Here is a 14,870-nt window from a genome sequence, read left to right as displayed (position 1 = left end):
ACGGTGCTATAGAGGAGAGAGACTGGGACGGTGTTATAGAGGAGAGAGACTGGGACGGTGCTATAGAGGAGAGAGATTGGGACGGTGTTATAGAGGAGAGAGACTGGGACGGTGTTATAGAGGAGAGAGACCGGGACGGTGTTATAGAGGAGAGAGACTGGGACGGTGCTACAGAGGAGAGAGACTGGGACGTTGTTATAGAGGTGAGAGACTGGGGCGGTGTTATAGAGGAGAGAGATTGGGACGGTGTTATAGAGGAGAGAGACTGGGACGGTGTTATAGAGGAGAGAGACTGGGATGGTGTTATAGAGGAGAGAGACTGGGACGGTGCTACAGAGGAGAGAGACTGGGACGGTGCTATAGAGGAGAGAGACTGGGACGGTGTTATAGAGGAGAGAGACTGGGACGGTGTTATAGAGGAGAGAGACTGGGACGGTGTTATAGAGGAGAGAGATTGGGACGGTGCTATAGAGGAGAGAGACTGGGACGGTGTTATAGAGGAGAGAGACTGGGACGGTGTTATAGAGGAGAGAGACTGGGATGGTGTTATAGAGGAGAGAGATTGGGACTGTGCTATAGAGGAGAGAGACTGGGATGGTGTTATAGAGGAGAGAGACTGGGACGGTGCTATAGAGGAGAGAGACTAGGACGGTGTTATAGAGGAGAGAGACTGGGACGGTGTTATAGAGGAGAGAGATTGGGACGGTGCTATAGAGGAGAGAGACTGGGACGGTGTTATAGAGGAGAGCGACTGGGACGGTGTTATAGAGGAGAGAGACTGGGACGGTGTTATAGAGGAGAGAGACTGGGACGGTGCTATAGAGGAGAGAGACTGGGACGGTGCAATAGAGGAGAGAGACTGGGACGTTGCTATAGAGGAGAGAGACTGGGACGGTGCTATAGAGGAGAGAGACTGGGACGGTGTTATAGAGGAGAGAGACTGGGACGGTGCTATAGAGGAGAGAGACTGGGACGGTGTTATAGAGGAGAGAGATTGGGACGGTGTTATAGAGGAGAGAGACTGGGACGGTGTTATAGAAGAGAGAGACTGGGACGGTGTTATAGAGGAGAGAGACTGGGACGGTGCTACAGAGGAGAGAGACTGGGACGGTGCTATAGAGGAGAGAGACTGGGACGGTGTTATAGAGGAGAGAGACTGGGACGGTGTTATAGAGGAGAGAGATTGGGACGGTGCTATAGAGGAGAGAGACTGGGACGGTGTTATAGAGGAGAGAGACTGGGACGGTGTTATAGAGGAGAGAGACTGGGACGGTGTTATAGAGGAGAGAGATTGGGACGGTGCATAGAGGAGAGAGACTGGGACGGTGTTATAGAGGAGAGAGACTGGGACGGCTCTATAGGGGAGAGAGACTGGGACGGTGCAATAGAGGAGAGAGACTGGGACGGTGCTATAGAGGAGGGAGACTGGGACGGTGCTATAGAGGAGAGAGACTGGGACGGTGTTATAGAGGAGAGAGACTGGGACGGTGCTATAGAGGAGAGAGATTGGGACGGTGTTATAGAGGAGAGAGACTGGGACGGTGTTATAGAGGAGAGAGACCGGGACGTTGTTATAGAGGAGAGAGACTGGGACGGTGCTACAGAGGAGAGAGACTGGGACGTTGTTATAGAGGTGAGAGACTGGGGCGGTGTTATAGAGGAGAGAGATTGGGACGGTGTTATAGAGGAGAGAGACTGGGACGGTGTTATAGAGGAGAGAGACTGGGATGGTGTTATAGAGGAGAGAGATTGGGACTGTGCTATAGAGGAGAGAGACTGGGATGGTGTTATAGAGGAGAGAGACTGGGACGGTGTTATAGAGGAGAGAGATTGGGACGGTGTTATAGAGGAGAGAGACTGGGACGGTGTTATAGAGGAGAGAGACTGGGACGGTGTTATAGAGGAGAGAGACTGGGACGGTGCTACAGAGGAGAGAGACTGGGACGGTGCTATAGAGGAGAGAGACTGGGACGGTGTTATAGAGGAGAGAGACTGGGACGGTGTTATAGAGGAGAGAGACTGGGACGGTGTTATAGAGGAGAGAGATTGGGACGGTGCTATAGAGGAGAGAGACTGGGACGGTGTTATAGAGGAGAGAGACTGGGACGGTGTTATAGAGGAGAGAGACTGGGACGGTGCTATAGAGGAGAGAGACTGGGACGGTGTTATAGAGGAGAGAGACTGGGACGGTGCTACAGAGGAGAGAGACTGGGACGGTGCTATAGAGGAGAGAGACTAGGACGGTGTTATAGAGGAGAGAGACTGGGACGGTGTTATAGAGGAGAGAGATTGGGACGGTGCTATAGAGGAGAGAGACTGGGACGGTGTTATAGAGGAGAGCGACTGGGACGGTGTTATAGAGGAGAGAGACTGGGACGATGTTATAGAGGAGAGAGATTGGGACGGTGCATAGAGGAGAGAGACTGGGACGGTGTTATAGAGGAGAGAGACTGGGACGGTGTTATAGAGGAGAGAGACTGGGACGGTGTTATAGAGGAGAGAGACTGGGACGGTGTTATAGAGGAGAGAGACTGGGACGGTGTTATAGAGGAGAGAGATTGGGACGATGCTATAGAGGAGAGAGATTGGGACGGTGTTATAGAGGAGAGAGATTGGGACGGTGTTATAGAGGAGAGAGATTGGGACGGTGCTATAGAGGAGAGAGATTGGGACGGTGTTATAGAGGAGAGAGACTGGGACGGTGTTATAGAGGAGAGAGATTGGGACGGTGCTATAGAGGAGAGAGACTGGGACGGTGTTATAGAGGAGAGAGACTGGGACGGTGTTATAGAGGAGAGAGACTGGGACGGTGTTATAGAGGAGAGAGATTGGGACGGTGCATAGAGGAGAGAGACTGGGATGGTGTTATAGAGGAGAGAGACTGGGATGGTGTTATAGAGGAGAGAGACTGGGATGGTGTTATAGAGGAGAGAGACTGGGACGGTGTTATAGAGGAGAGAGACTGGGACGGTGTTATAGAGGAGAGAGACTGGGACGGTGTTATAGAGGAGAGAGACTGGGACGGTGTTATAGAGGAGAGAGATTGGGACGGTGCTATAGAGGAGAGAGACTGGGACGGTGCTATAGAGGAGAGAGACTGGGACGGTGTTATAGAGGAGAGAGACTGGGACGGTGCTATAGAGGAGAGAGACTGGGACGGTGTTATAGAGGAGAGAGATTGGGACGGTGTTATAGAGGAGAGAGACTGGGACGGTGTTATAGAAGAGAGAGACTGGGACGGTGTTATAGAGGAGAGAGACTGGGACGGTGCTACAGAGGAGAGAGACTGGGACGGTGCTATAGAGGAGAGAGACTGGGACGGTGTTATAGAGGAGAGAGACTGGGACGGTGTTATAGAGGAGAGAGATTGGGACGGTGCTATAGAGGAGAGAGACTGGGACGGTGTTATAGAGGAGAGAGACTGGGACGGTGTTATAGAGGAGAGAGACTGGGACGGTGTTATAGAGGAGAGAGATTGGGACGGTGCATAGAGGAGAGTGACTGGGATGGTGTTATAGAGGAGAGAGACTGGGATGGTGTTATAGAGGAGAGAGACTGGGACGGTGTTATAGAGGAGAGAGACTGGGACGGTGTTATAGAGGAGAGAGACTGGGACGGTGTTATAGAGGAGAGAGACTGGGACGGTGTTATAGAGGAGAGAGACTGGGACGGTGCTATAGAGGAGAGAGATTGGGACGGTGTTATAGAGGAGAGAGATTGGGACGGTGTTATAGAGGAGAGAGACTGGGACGGTGTTATAGAGGAGAGAGACTGGGACGGTGCTACAGAGGAGAGAGATTGGGACGGTGTTATAGAGGAGAGAGACTGGGACGGTGCTATAGAGGAGAGAGACTGGGACGGTGCAATAGAGGAGAGAGACTGGGACGGTGCTATAGAGGAGAGGGACTGGGACGGTGCTATAGAGGAGAGAGACTGGGACGGTGTTATAGAGGAGAGAGACTGGGACGGTGCTATAGAGGAGAGAGACTGGGACGGTGTTATAGAGGAGAGAGATTGGGACGGTGTTATAGAGGAGAGAGACTGGGACGGTGTTATAGAAGAGAGAGACTGGGACGGTGTTATAGAGGAGAGAGACTGGGACGGTGCTACAGAGGAGAGAGACTGGGACGGTGCTATAGAGGAGAGAGACTGGGACGGTGTTATAGAGGAGAGAGACTGGGACGGTGTTATAGAGGAGAGAGATTGGGACGGTGCTATAGAGGAGAGAGACTGGGACGGTGTTATAGAGGAGAGAGACTGGGACGGTGTTATAGAGGAGAGAGACTGGGACGGTGTTATAGAGGAGAGAGATTGGGACGGTGCATAGAGGAGAGAGACTGGGATGGTGTTATAGAGGAGAGAGACTGGGATGGTGTTATAGAGGAGAGAGACTGGGATGGTGTTATAGAGGAGAGAGACTGGGACGGTGTTATAGAGGAGAGAGACTGGGACGGTGTTATAGAGGAGAGAGACTGGGACGGTGTTATAGAGGAGAGAGACTGGGACGGTGTTATAGAGGAGAGAGATTGGGACGGTGTTATAGAGGAGAGAGACTGGGACGGTGTTATAGAGGAGAGAGACTGGGACGGTGCTATAGAGGAGAGAGACTGGGACGGTGTTATAGAGGAGAGAGACTGGGACGGTGTTATAGAGGAGAGAGACTGGGAAGGTGTTATAGAGGAGAGAGATTGGGACGGTGCTATAGAGGAGAGAGACTGGGACGGTGTTATAGAGGAGAGAGACTGGGACGGTGTTATAGAGGAGAGAGACTGGGATGGTGTTATAGAGGAGAGAGATTGGGACTGTGCTATAGAGGAGAGAGACTGGGATGGTGTTATAGAGGAGAGAGACTGGGACGGTGCTATAGAGGAGAGAGACTAGGACGGTGTTATAGAGGAGAGAGACTGGGACGGTGTTATAGAGGAGAGAGATTGGGACGGTGCTATAGAGGAGAGAGACTGGGACGGTGTTATAGAGGAGAGCGACTGGGACGGTGTTATAGAGGAGAGAGACTGGGACGGTGTTATAGAGGAGAGAGACTGGGACGGTGCTATAGAGGAGAGAGACTGGGACGGTGCAATAGAGGAGAGAGACTGGGACGTTGCTATAGAGGAGAGAGACTGGGACGGTGCTATAGAGGAGAGAGACTGGGACGGTGTTATAGAGGAGAGAGACTGGGACGGTGCTATAGAGGAGAGAGACTGGGACGGTGTTATAGAGGAGAGAGATTGGGACGGTGTTATAGAGGAGAGAGACTGGGACGGTGTTATAGAAGAGAGAGACTGGGACGGTGTTATAGAGGTGAGAGACTGGGACGGTGCTACAGAGGAGAGAGACTGGGACGGTGCTATAGAGGAGAGAGACTGGGACGGTGTTATAGAGGAGAGAGACTGGGACGGTGTTATAGAGGAGAGAGATTGGGACGGTGCTATAGAGGAGAGAGACTGGGACGGTGTTATAGAGGAGAGAGACTGGGACGGTGTTATAGAGGAGAGAGACTGGGACGGTGTTATAGAGGAGAGAGATTGGGACGGTGCATAGAGGAGAGAGACTGGGACGGTGTTATAGAGGAGAGAGACTGGGACGGCTCTATAGGGGAGAGAGACTGGGACGGTGCAATAGAGGAGAGAGACTGGGACGGTGCTATAGAGGAGGGAGACTGGGACGGTGCTATAGAGGAGAGAGACTGGGACGGTGTTATAGAGGAGAGAGACTGGGACGGTGCTATAGAGGAGAGAGATTGGGACGGTGTTATAGAGGAGAGAGACTGGGACGGTGTTATAGAGGAGAGAGACCGGGACGGTGTTATAGAGGAGAGAGACTGGGACGGTGCTACAGAGGAGAGAGACTGGGACGTTGTTATAGAGGTGAGAGACTGGGGCGGTGTTATAGAGGAGAGAGATTGGGACGGTGTTATAGAGGAGAGAGACTGGGACGGTGTTATAGAGGAGAGAGACTGGGATGGTGTTATAGAGGAGAGAGACTGGGACGGTGCTACAGAGGAGAGAGACTGGGACGGTGCTATAGAGGAGAGAGACTGGGACGGTGTTATAGAGGAGAGAGACTGGGACGGTGTTATAGAGGAGAGAGACTGGGACGGTGTTATAGAGGAGAGAGATTGGGACGGTGCTATAGAGGAGAGAGACTGGGACGGTGTTATAGAGGAGAGAGACTGGGACGGTGTTATAGAGGAGAGAGACTGGGATGGTGTTATAGAGGAGAGAGATTGGGACTGTGCTATAGAGGAGAGAGACTGGGATGGTGTTATAGAGGAGAGAGACTGGGACGGTGCTATAGAGGAGAGAGACTAGGACGGTGTTATAGAGGAGAGAGACTGGGACGGTGTTATAGAGGAGAGAGATTGGGACGGTGCTATAGAGGAGAGAGACTGGGACGGTGTTATAGAGGAGAGCGACTGGGACGGTGTTATAGAGGAGAGAGACTGGGACGGTGTTATAGAGGAGAGAGACTGGGACGGTGCTATAGAGGAGAGAGACTGGGACGGTGCAATAGAGGAGAGAGACTGGGACGTTGCTATAGAGGAGAGAGACTGGGACGGTGCTATAGAGGAGAGAGACTGGGACGGTGTTATAGAGGAGAGAGACTGGGACGGTGCTATAGAGGAGAGAGACTGGGACGGTGTTATAGAGGAGAGAGATTGGGACGGTGTTATAGAGGAGAGAGACTGGGACGGTGTTATAGAAGAGAGAGACTGGGACGGTGTTATAGAGGAGAGAGACTGGGACGGTGCTACAGAGGAGAGAGACTGGGACGGTGCTATAGAGGAGAGAGACTGGGACGGTGTTATAGAGGAGAGAGACTGGGACGGTGTTATAGAGGAGAGAGATTGGGACGGTGCTATAGAGGAGAGAGACTGGGACGGTGTTATAGAGGAGAGAGACTGGGACGGTGTTATAGAGGAGAGAGACTGGGACGGTGTTATAGAGGAGAGAGATTGGGACGGTGCATAGAGGAGAGAGACTGGGACGGTGTTATAGAGGAGAGAGACTGGGACGGCTCTATAGGGGAGAGAGACTGGGACGGTGCAATAGAGGAGAGAGACTGGGACGGTGCTATAGAGGAGGGAGACTGGGACGGTGCTATAGAGGAGAGAGACTGGGACGGTGTTATAGAGGAGAGAGACTGGGACGGTGCTATAGAGGAGAGAGATTGGGACGGTGTTATAGAGGAGAGAGACTGGGACGGTGTTATAGAGGAGAGAGACCGGGACGTTGTTATAGAGGAGAGAGACTGGGACGGTGCTACAGAGGAGAGAGACTGGGACGTTGTTATAGAGGTGAGAGACTGGGGCGGTGTTATAGAGGAGAGAGATTGGGACGGTGTTATAGAGGAGAGAGACTGGGACGGTGTTATAGAGGAGAGAGACTGGGATGGTGTTATAGAGGAGAGAGATTGGGACTGTGCTATAGAGGAGAGAGACTGGGATGGTGTTATAGAGGAGAGAGACTGGGACGGTGTTATAGAGGAGAGAGATTGGGACGGTGTTATAGAGGAGAGAGACTGGGACGGTGTTATAGAGGAGAGAGACTGGGACGGTGTTATAGAGGAGAGAGACTGGGACGGTGCTACAGAGGAGAGAGACTGGGACGGTGCTATAGAGGAGAGAGACTGGGACGGTGTTATAGAGGAGAGAGACTGGGACGGTGTTATAGAGGAGAGAGACTGGGACGGTGTTATAGAGGAGAGAGATTGGGACGGTGCTATAGAGGAGAGAGACTGGGACGGTGTTATAGAGGAGAGAGACTGGGACGGTGTTATAGAGGAGAGAGACTGGGACGGTGCTATAGAGGAGAGAGACTGGGACGGTGTTATAGAGGAGAGAGACTGGGACGGTGCTACAGAGGAGAGAGACTGGGACGGTGCTATAGAGGAGAGAGACTAGGACGGTGTTATAGAGGAGAGAGACTGGGACGGTGTTATAGAGGAGAGAGATTGGGACGGTGCTATAGAGGAGAGAGACTGGGACGGTGTTATAGAGGAGAGCGACTGGGACGGTGTTATAGAGGAGAGAGACTGGGACGATGTTATAGAGGAGAGAGATTGGGACGGTGCATAGAGGAGAGAGACTGGGACGGTGTTATAGAGGAGAGAGACTGGGACGGTGTTATAGAGGAGAGAGACTGGGACGGTGTTATAGAGGAGAGAGACTGGGACGGTGTTATAGAGGAGAGAGACTGGGACGGTGTTATAGAGGAGAGAGATTGGGACGATGCTATAGAGGAGAGAGATTGGGACGGTGTGTGTGTCTTGGTAGAAGCACCATTTCAGGCTCTAGCCCTGAAGGGGACCGAGGGGACAGGCTCCAGTATTAAGCCCCAAATTTGTTTTCTATCTCTGCCTCGTTAACTGATTAACCAGTTCCTCTTAATGAGGTTCTGTTGCTCGCGGCAACCCACATCAACTCTCGCTGGGCCTCCTGTGCCACGCCGAATGGGATAGTTTTAACCCAGGAACAGTTCTCTGTGTTCCCTGTGACACAATGGATACGGACTGTTGTCTGTGGAATATTTCCCCTCTTGCTGAGGATTATGGGTATTATGCTAAACAGACCACTGTCTTTAGTATGAACAAACCTCCTCTCCTCTCTAAATCTCCAGAAGATCTCAGAGGAGTGTTGTGATTATCAGGGTCTGGTGGACCAGTCGTTGATAACCTGTCTAAAGATGTCAGCGTTTACTACCTCTTGTTACGACTGTCTGGTCCCCTACCCTGTTGAATTATTTTTCTACCTGTGGTTGCATTTGGGTTACCCATCTTCAACTAGGAATCCTACGGGACTACAGGTTGATACTGATACACCTTTGTGATCTCTCTGATCTCCTGTTCTACCAGAATCTCTGACCTGTGTGTCTCTGCCGTTGTTTCCTATTGCAGCAGCCAAGAGTTTGCTCAACAAGAAGGCAGATGTCAAGGTAAGACCCCCCCCCCCCTCCCTCTCTTCTTCTTCTCTGTCTCTCAATTCAATTCCATTTCAAAGAGCTTTATTACCATGGGAAACTTATGTTAACATTGCCAAAGCAAGTGAAATAGATAATCAACAGAAGTGAAATAAACAATAAACAAAATGAACAGTAAACATTACACTCACAAACTATATGCAGTACTGATCTTTCTCAGTCTCTCTGCCCCCCCCTCTCTCTCTGCTACATTTTTCTCTCTCTCTCTCTCTCTCTCCTCTCTCTCTCTCTCTCTCTCTTGCTCTCTCTGCTCTCAATCTCCTCTCTCTCCATCTCCTCTCTTTCTCTCTCCTCTCTCTCCATCTCCTCTCCCTCTTTCTCTCTGCTCCCTCTCTCTCTCCTCTCTCTTCATCTCCTCTCTCTCTCTCCTCTCTGTCTGCTCTCTCTCCTCTCTCCCTCCCCTCTCTCTCTCTCTGCTCTCTCTCCTATCTCCCTCTCTCCTCCCTCTCTCTGCTCTCTCTCCTCTCTCCTCTCTCCTCCATCTCTCTCTGCTCTCTCTCCTCTCTCCCTCTCCTCCCTCTCTCTCTGCTCTCTCTCCCTCTCTCTCTCTGCTCTCTCTCCTCTCTCCCTCTCCTCCATCTCCTGTCTCTCTCTCTCTCAATTACATTTCAATTTAAAGGGCTTTATTGTCATGGGAAACGTATGTTAACATTTCCAAAGCAAGTGAAGTAGATAATAAACAAAAGTGAAATAAACAATATAAAATGAACACTCTCTCTCTTAGATCAGTTATCAGGGTTAAGACCCTGTTCCTGTCTCCTCGCCTTTATTCTCTCTCTTGTTGTGTCTCATTCTCTCTCCCCTGCTTTCTCCCCACCCCCACTGTCTCTCTCCCTCTCCCCCCTGCTTTCTCTCCCTCCCCTCCCCCTCTTTCTCTCTCGCCCCTCTTTCCCTCTCCCTCTCCCCCCTTTTTCTGTCCCTCTGCTTTTGCTTAGTTTGTTTCTCTGTAATTAAAAGTGTCTCTTGCTCAGTGATTTGTGAACATCTTTATTTCAGAGTGTGCTGTCTGTGATGCATGGGAGAGAGTGTTGATTCGTTTTGCAATCATCATAAAATAGTTTGTGTGTGTGTGTGTGTGTGTGTGTCTGTGTCTGTGTCTGTGTCTGTGTCTGTGTGTGTGTGTGTGTGTGTGTGTGTGTGTGTGTGTGTGTGTGTGTGTGTGTGTGTGTGTGTGTGTGTGTGTGTGTGTGTGTGTGAGCTTTGTGGTAGCTGTTTTCTGGTCTGTTTATTCAGTAGGAATTGTGACTACAGTTCCAGGAATAGACATGAGTCTGAACCCTGGAAACACACCAGGCAGAAATAGACTCTCAGTCACACACACACACACACGTCCCCCTGCTCCTCTCCACGCCACACTCATAATCGCCTAGCAACAGGCCCCTGACACACTCCTCCTCTGTCTTTCCCACTCTCTCGTTATTATTTCCCTGGTTGTATCTCTCCTCTCACCCCTCTCCTTGTCTCCTCTGACCCCTCGTACTCCTCTCCTCTCCTTGTCTCCTCTGACCCCTCTTACTCCTCTCCTCTCCTTGTCTCCTCTGACCCCTCGTACCCCTCTCCTTGTCCCCTCTGACCCCTCGTACACCTCTCCTTGTCTCCTCTGACCCCTTGTACACCTCTCCTTGTTCCCTCTGACCCCTCGTACTCCTCTCCTTGTCTCCTCTGACCCCTCGTACTCCTCTCCTTGTCTCCTCTGACCACTCTGACCCCTCTTATTCCTCTCCTTGTCCCCTCTGACCCCTCTTACTCCTCTCCTTGTCTCCTCTGACCCCTCCCCTTGTCTCCTCTGACCACTCTGACCCCTCTTACTCCTCTCCTTGTCTCCTCTGACCCCTCTCCTTGTCTCCTCTGACCACTCTGACCCCTCTTACTCCTCTCCTTGTCTCCTCTGACCCCTCTACTTGTCTCCTCTCTCCTCCCTCTCTCTGCTCTCTCTCCTCTCTCCTCTCTCCTCCATCTCTCTCTGCTATCTCTCCTCTCTCCCTCTCCTCCCTCTCTCTCTGCTCTCTCTCCTCTCTCCCTCTCTCTCTCTGCTCTCTCTCCTCTCTCCCTCTCCTCCATCTCCTGTCTCTCTCTCTCTCAATTAAATTTCAATTTAAAGGGCTTTATTGTCATGGGAAACGTATGTTAACATTTCCAAAGCAAGTGAAGTAGATAATAAACAAAAGTGAAATAAACAATATAAAATGAACACTCTCTCTCTTAGATCAGTTATCAGGGTTAAGACCCTGTTCCTGTCTCCTCGCCTTTATTCTCTCTCTTGTTGTGTCTCATTCTCTCTCCCCTGCTTTCTCCCCACCCCCACTGTCTCTCTCCCTCTCCCCCCTGCTTTCTCTCCTTGTCTCCTCTGACCCCTCGTACTCCTCTCCTTGTCTCCTCTGACCCCTCGTACTCCTCTCCTTGTCTCCTCTGACCCCTCTTACACCTCTCCTTGTCTCCTCTGACCCTTCTGACCCCTTGTACACCTCTCCTTGTCTCCTCTGACCCCTCTTACTCCTCTCCTTGTCCCCTCTGACCCCTCGTACTCCTCTCCTTGTCTCCTCTGACCCCTCGTACACTTCTCCTTGTCTCCTCTGACCCCTCGTACTCCTCTCCTCTCCTTGTCTCCTCTGACCCCTCTTACTCCTCTCCTCTCCTTGTCTCCTCTGACCCCTCTTACTCCTCTCCTTGTCTCCTCTGACCCCTCCCCTTGTCTCCTCTGACCACTCTGACCCCTCTTACTCCTCTCCTTGTCTCCTCTGACCCCTCTCCTTGTCTCCTCTGACCACTCTGACCCCTCTTACTCCTCTCCTTGTCTCCTCTGACCCCTCTACTTGTCTCCTCTCTCCTCCCTCTCTCTGCTCTCTCTCCTCTCTCCTCTCTCCTCCATCTCTCTCTGCTCTCTCTCCTCTCTCCCTCTCCTCCCTCTCTCTCTGCTCTCTCTCCTCTCTCCCTCTCTCTCTCTGCTCTCTCTCCTCTCTCCCTCTCCTCCATCTCCTGTCTCTCTCTCTCTCAATTAAATTTCAATTTAAAGGGCTTTATTGTCATGGGAAACGTATGTTAACATTTCCAAAGCAAGTGAAGTAGATAATAAACAAAAGTGAAATAAACAATATAAAATGAACACTCTCTCTCTTAGATCAGTTATCAGGGTTAAGACCCTGTTCCTGTCTCCTCGCCTTTATTCTCTCTCTTGTTGTGTCTCATTCTCTCTCCCCTGCTTTCTCCCCACCCCCACTGTCTCTCTCCCTCTCCCCCCTGCTTTCTCTCCTTGTCTCCTCTGACCCCTCGTACTCCTCTCCTTGTCTCCTCTGACCCCTCGTACTCCTCTCCTTGTCTCCTCTGACCCCTCTTACACCTCTCCTTGTCTCCTCTGACCCTTCTGACCCCTTGTACACCTCTCCTTGTCTCCTCTGACCCCTCTTACTCCTCTCCTTGTCCCCTCTGACCCCTCGTACTCCTCTCCTTGTCTCCTCTGACCCCTCGTACACTTCTCCTTGTCTCCTCTGACCCCTCGTACTCCTCTCCTCTCCTTGTCTCCTCTAACCCCTCTTACTCCTCTCCTCTCCTTGTCTCCTCTGACCCCTCTTACTCCTCTCCTTGTCTCCTCTGACCCCTCCCCTTGTCTCCTCTGACCACTCTGACCCCTCTTACTCCTCTCCTTGTCTCCTCTGACCCCTCTCCTTGTCTCCTCTGACCACTCTGACCCCTCTTACTCCTCTCCTTGTCTCCTCTGACCCCTCTACTTGTCTCCTCTCTCCTCCCTCTCTCTGCTCTCTCTCCTCTCTCCTCTCTCCTCCATCTCTCTCTGCTCTCTCTCCTCTCTCCCTCTCCTCCCTCTCTCTCTGCTCTCTCTCCTCTCTCCCTCTCTCTCTGCTCTCTCTCCTCTCTCCCTCTCCTCCATCTCCTGTCTCTCTCTCTCTCAATTAAATTTCAATTTAAAGGGCTTTATTGTCATGGGAAACGTATGTTAACATTTCCAAAGCAAGTGAAGTAGATAATAAACAAAAGTGAAATAAACAATATAAAATGAACACTCTCTCTCTTAGATCAGTTATCAGGGTTAAGACCCTGTTCCTGTCTCCTCGCCTTTATTCTCTCTCTTGTTGTGTCTCATTCTCTCTCCCCTGCTTTCTCCCCACCCCCACTGTCTCTCTCCCTCTCCCCCCTGCTTTCTCTCCTTGTCTCCTCTGACCCCTCGTACTCCTCTCCTTGTCTCCTCTGACCCCTCGTACTCCTCTCCTTGTCTCCTCTGACCCCTCTTACACCTCTCCTTGTCTCCTCTGACCCTTCTGACCCCTTGTACACCTCTCCTTGTCTCCTCTGACCCCTCTTACTCCTCTCCTTGTCCCCTCTGACCCCTCGTACTCCTCTCCTTGTCTCCTCTGACCCCTCGTACACTTCTCCTTGTCTCCTCTGACCCCTCGTACTCCTCTCCTCTCCTTGTCTCCTCTGACCCCTCTTACTCCTCTCCTCTCCTTGTCTCCTCTGACCCCTCGTACTCCTCTCCTTGTCCCCTCTGACCCCTCGTACACCTCTCCTTGTCTCCTCTGACCCCTTGTACACCTCTCCTTGTTCCCTCTGACCCCTCGTACTCCTCTCCTTGTCTCCTCTGACCCCTCGTACTCCTCTCCTTGTCTCCTCTGACCACTCTGACCCCTCTTACTCCTCTCCTTGTCCCCTCTGACCCCTCTTACTCCTCTCCTTGTCTCCTCTGACCCCTCCCCTTGTCTCCTCTGACCACTCTGACCCCTCTTACTCCTCTCCTTGTCTCCTCTGACCCCTCTCCTTGTCTCCTCTGACCACTCTGACCCCTCTTACTCCTCTCCTTGTCCACTCTGACCCCTCTTACTCCTCTCCTTGTCTCCTCTGACCCCTATTCTTGTCTCCTCTGACCCCTCTGTCTCCTCTTCTTGTCTCCTCAGATTAATATTTTTTTGTTGATTTTTGTTAACCTTTATTTAACTAGGCAAGTCAGTTAAGAACAAATAACTTTTACAATGACAGCCTAGGAACAGTGGGTTAGCTGCCTTGTTCAGGGGCAGAACGACAGATTTTTACCTTGTCAGCTCAGGGATTCGATGTACTCTAACCTGCCGTCCCAAAAGCCTTGTGTTGAGTACAGTATAACAGTCAGACACTCCAGTCTTGTGTTGAGTACAGTATAACAGCCAGACACTCCAGTCTTGTGTTGAGTACAGTATAACAGCCAGACACTCCAGTCTTGTGTTGAGTACAGTATAACAGCCAGACACTCCAGTGTTGTGTTTATTACAGTATAACAGCCAGACACTCCAGTCTTGTGTTGAGTACAGTATAACAGCCAGACACTCCATTCTTGTGTTGAGTACAGTATAACAGCCAGACACTCCAGTCTTGTGTTGAGTACAGTATAACAGCCAGACACTCCAGTGTTGTGTTAAGTACAGTATAACAGCCAGACACTCCAGTGTTGTGTTGAGTACAGTATAACAGCCAGACACTCCAGTCTTGTGTTGAGTACAGTATGACAGTCAGACACTCCAGTGTTGTGTTGAGTACAGTATAACAGCCAGACACTCCAGTCTTGTGTTGAGTACAGTATAACAGCCAGACACTCCAGTCTTGTGTTGAGTACAGTATAACAGCCAGACACTCCAGTCTTGTGTTGATTACAGTATAACAGTCAGACACTCCAGTCTTGTGTTGAGTACAGTATAACAGCCAGACACTCCAGTCTTGTGTTGAGTACAGTATAACAGCCAGACACTCCAGTGTTGTGTTGAGTACAGTATAACAGCCAGACACTCCAGTCTTGTGTTGAGTACAGTATAACAGCCAGACACTCCAGTCTTGTGTTGATTACAGTATAACAGTCAGACACTCCAGTCTTGTGTTGAGTACAGTATAACAGCCAGACACTCCAGTCTTGTG

At 51.1% G+C, this 14,870-nt stretch overlaps 1 protein-coding gene across 6 annotated transcripts in view; it reads left to right on the top strand.

Moving 5' to 3' along the window:
• The window catches only part of LOC139390163 (calcium/calmodulin-dependent protein kinase type II subunit beta-like), a 217,611-nt gene that overhangs the window by 120,734 nt on the left and 82,007 nt on the right, over nucleotides 1-14,870 (top strand). For all 6 annotated transcript variants that reach the window (XM_071137381.1, XM_071137376.1, XM_071137379.1 and 3 more), the window contains exon 14: nucleotides 8,896-8,933. In XM_071137381.1, coding sequence (XP_070993482.1) covers nucleotides 8,896-8,933 — 38 coding nt within the window. The remainder of the gene's footprint in view (nucleotides 1-8,895; nucleotides 8,934-14,870) is intronic.

This window comes from Oncorhynchus clarkii, chromosome 30 (genome assembly GCF_045791955.1).
Source record: "Oncorhynchus clarkii lewisi isolate Uvic-CL-2024 chromosome 30, UVic_Ocla_1.0, whole genome shotgun sequence".
NCBI classification, from domain to species: Eukaryota; Metazoa; Chordata; class Actinopteri; order Salmoniformes; family Salmonidae; genus Oncorhynchus; species Oncorhynchus clarkii.
This window is presented reverse-complemented; position numbering and strand designations above follow the sequence as displayed.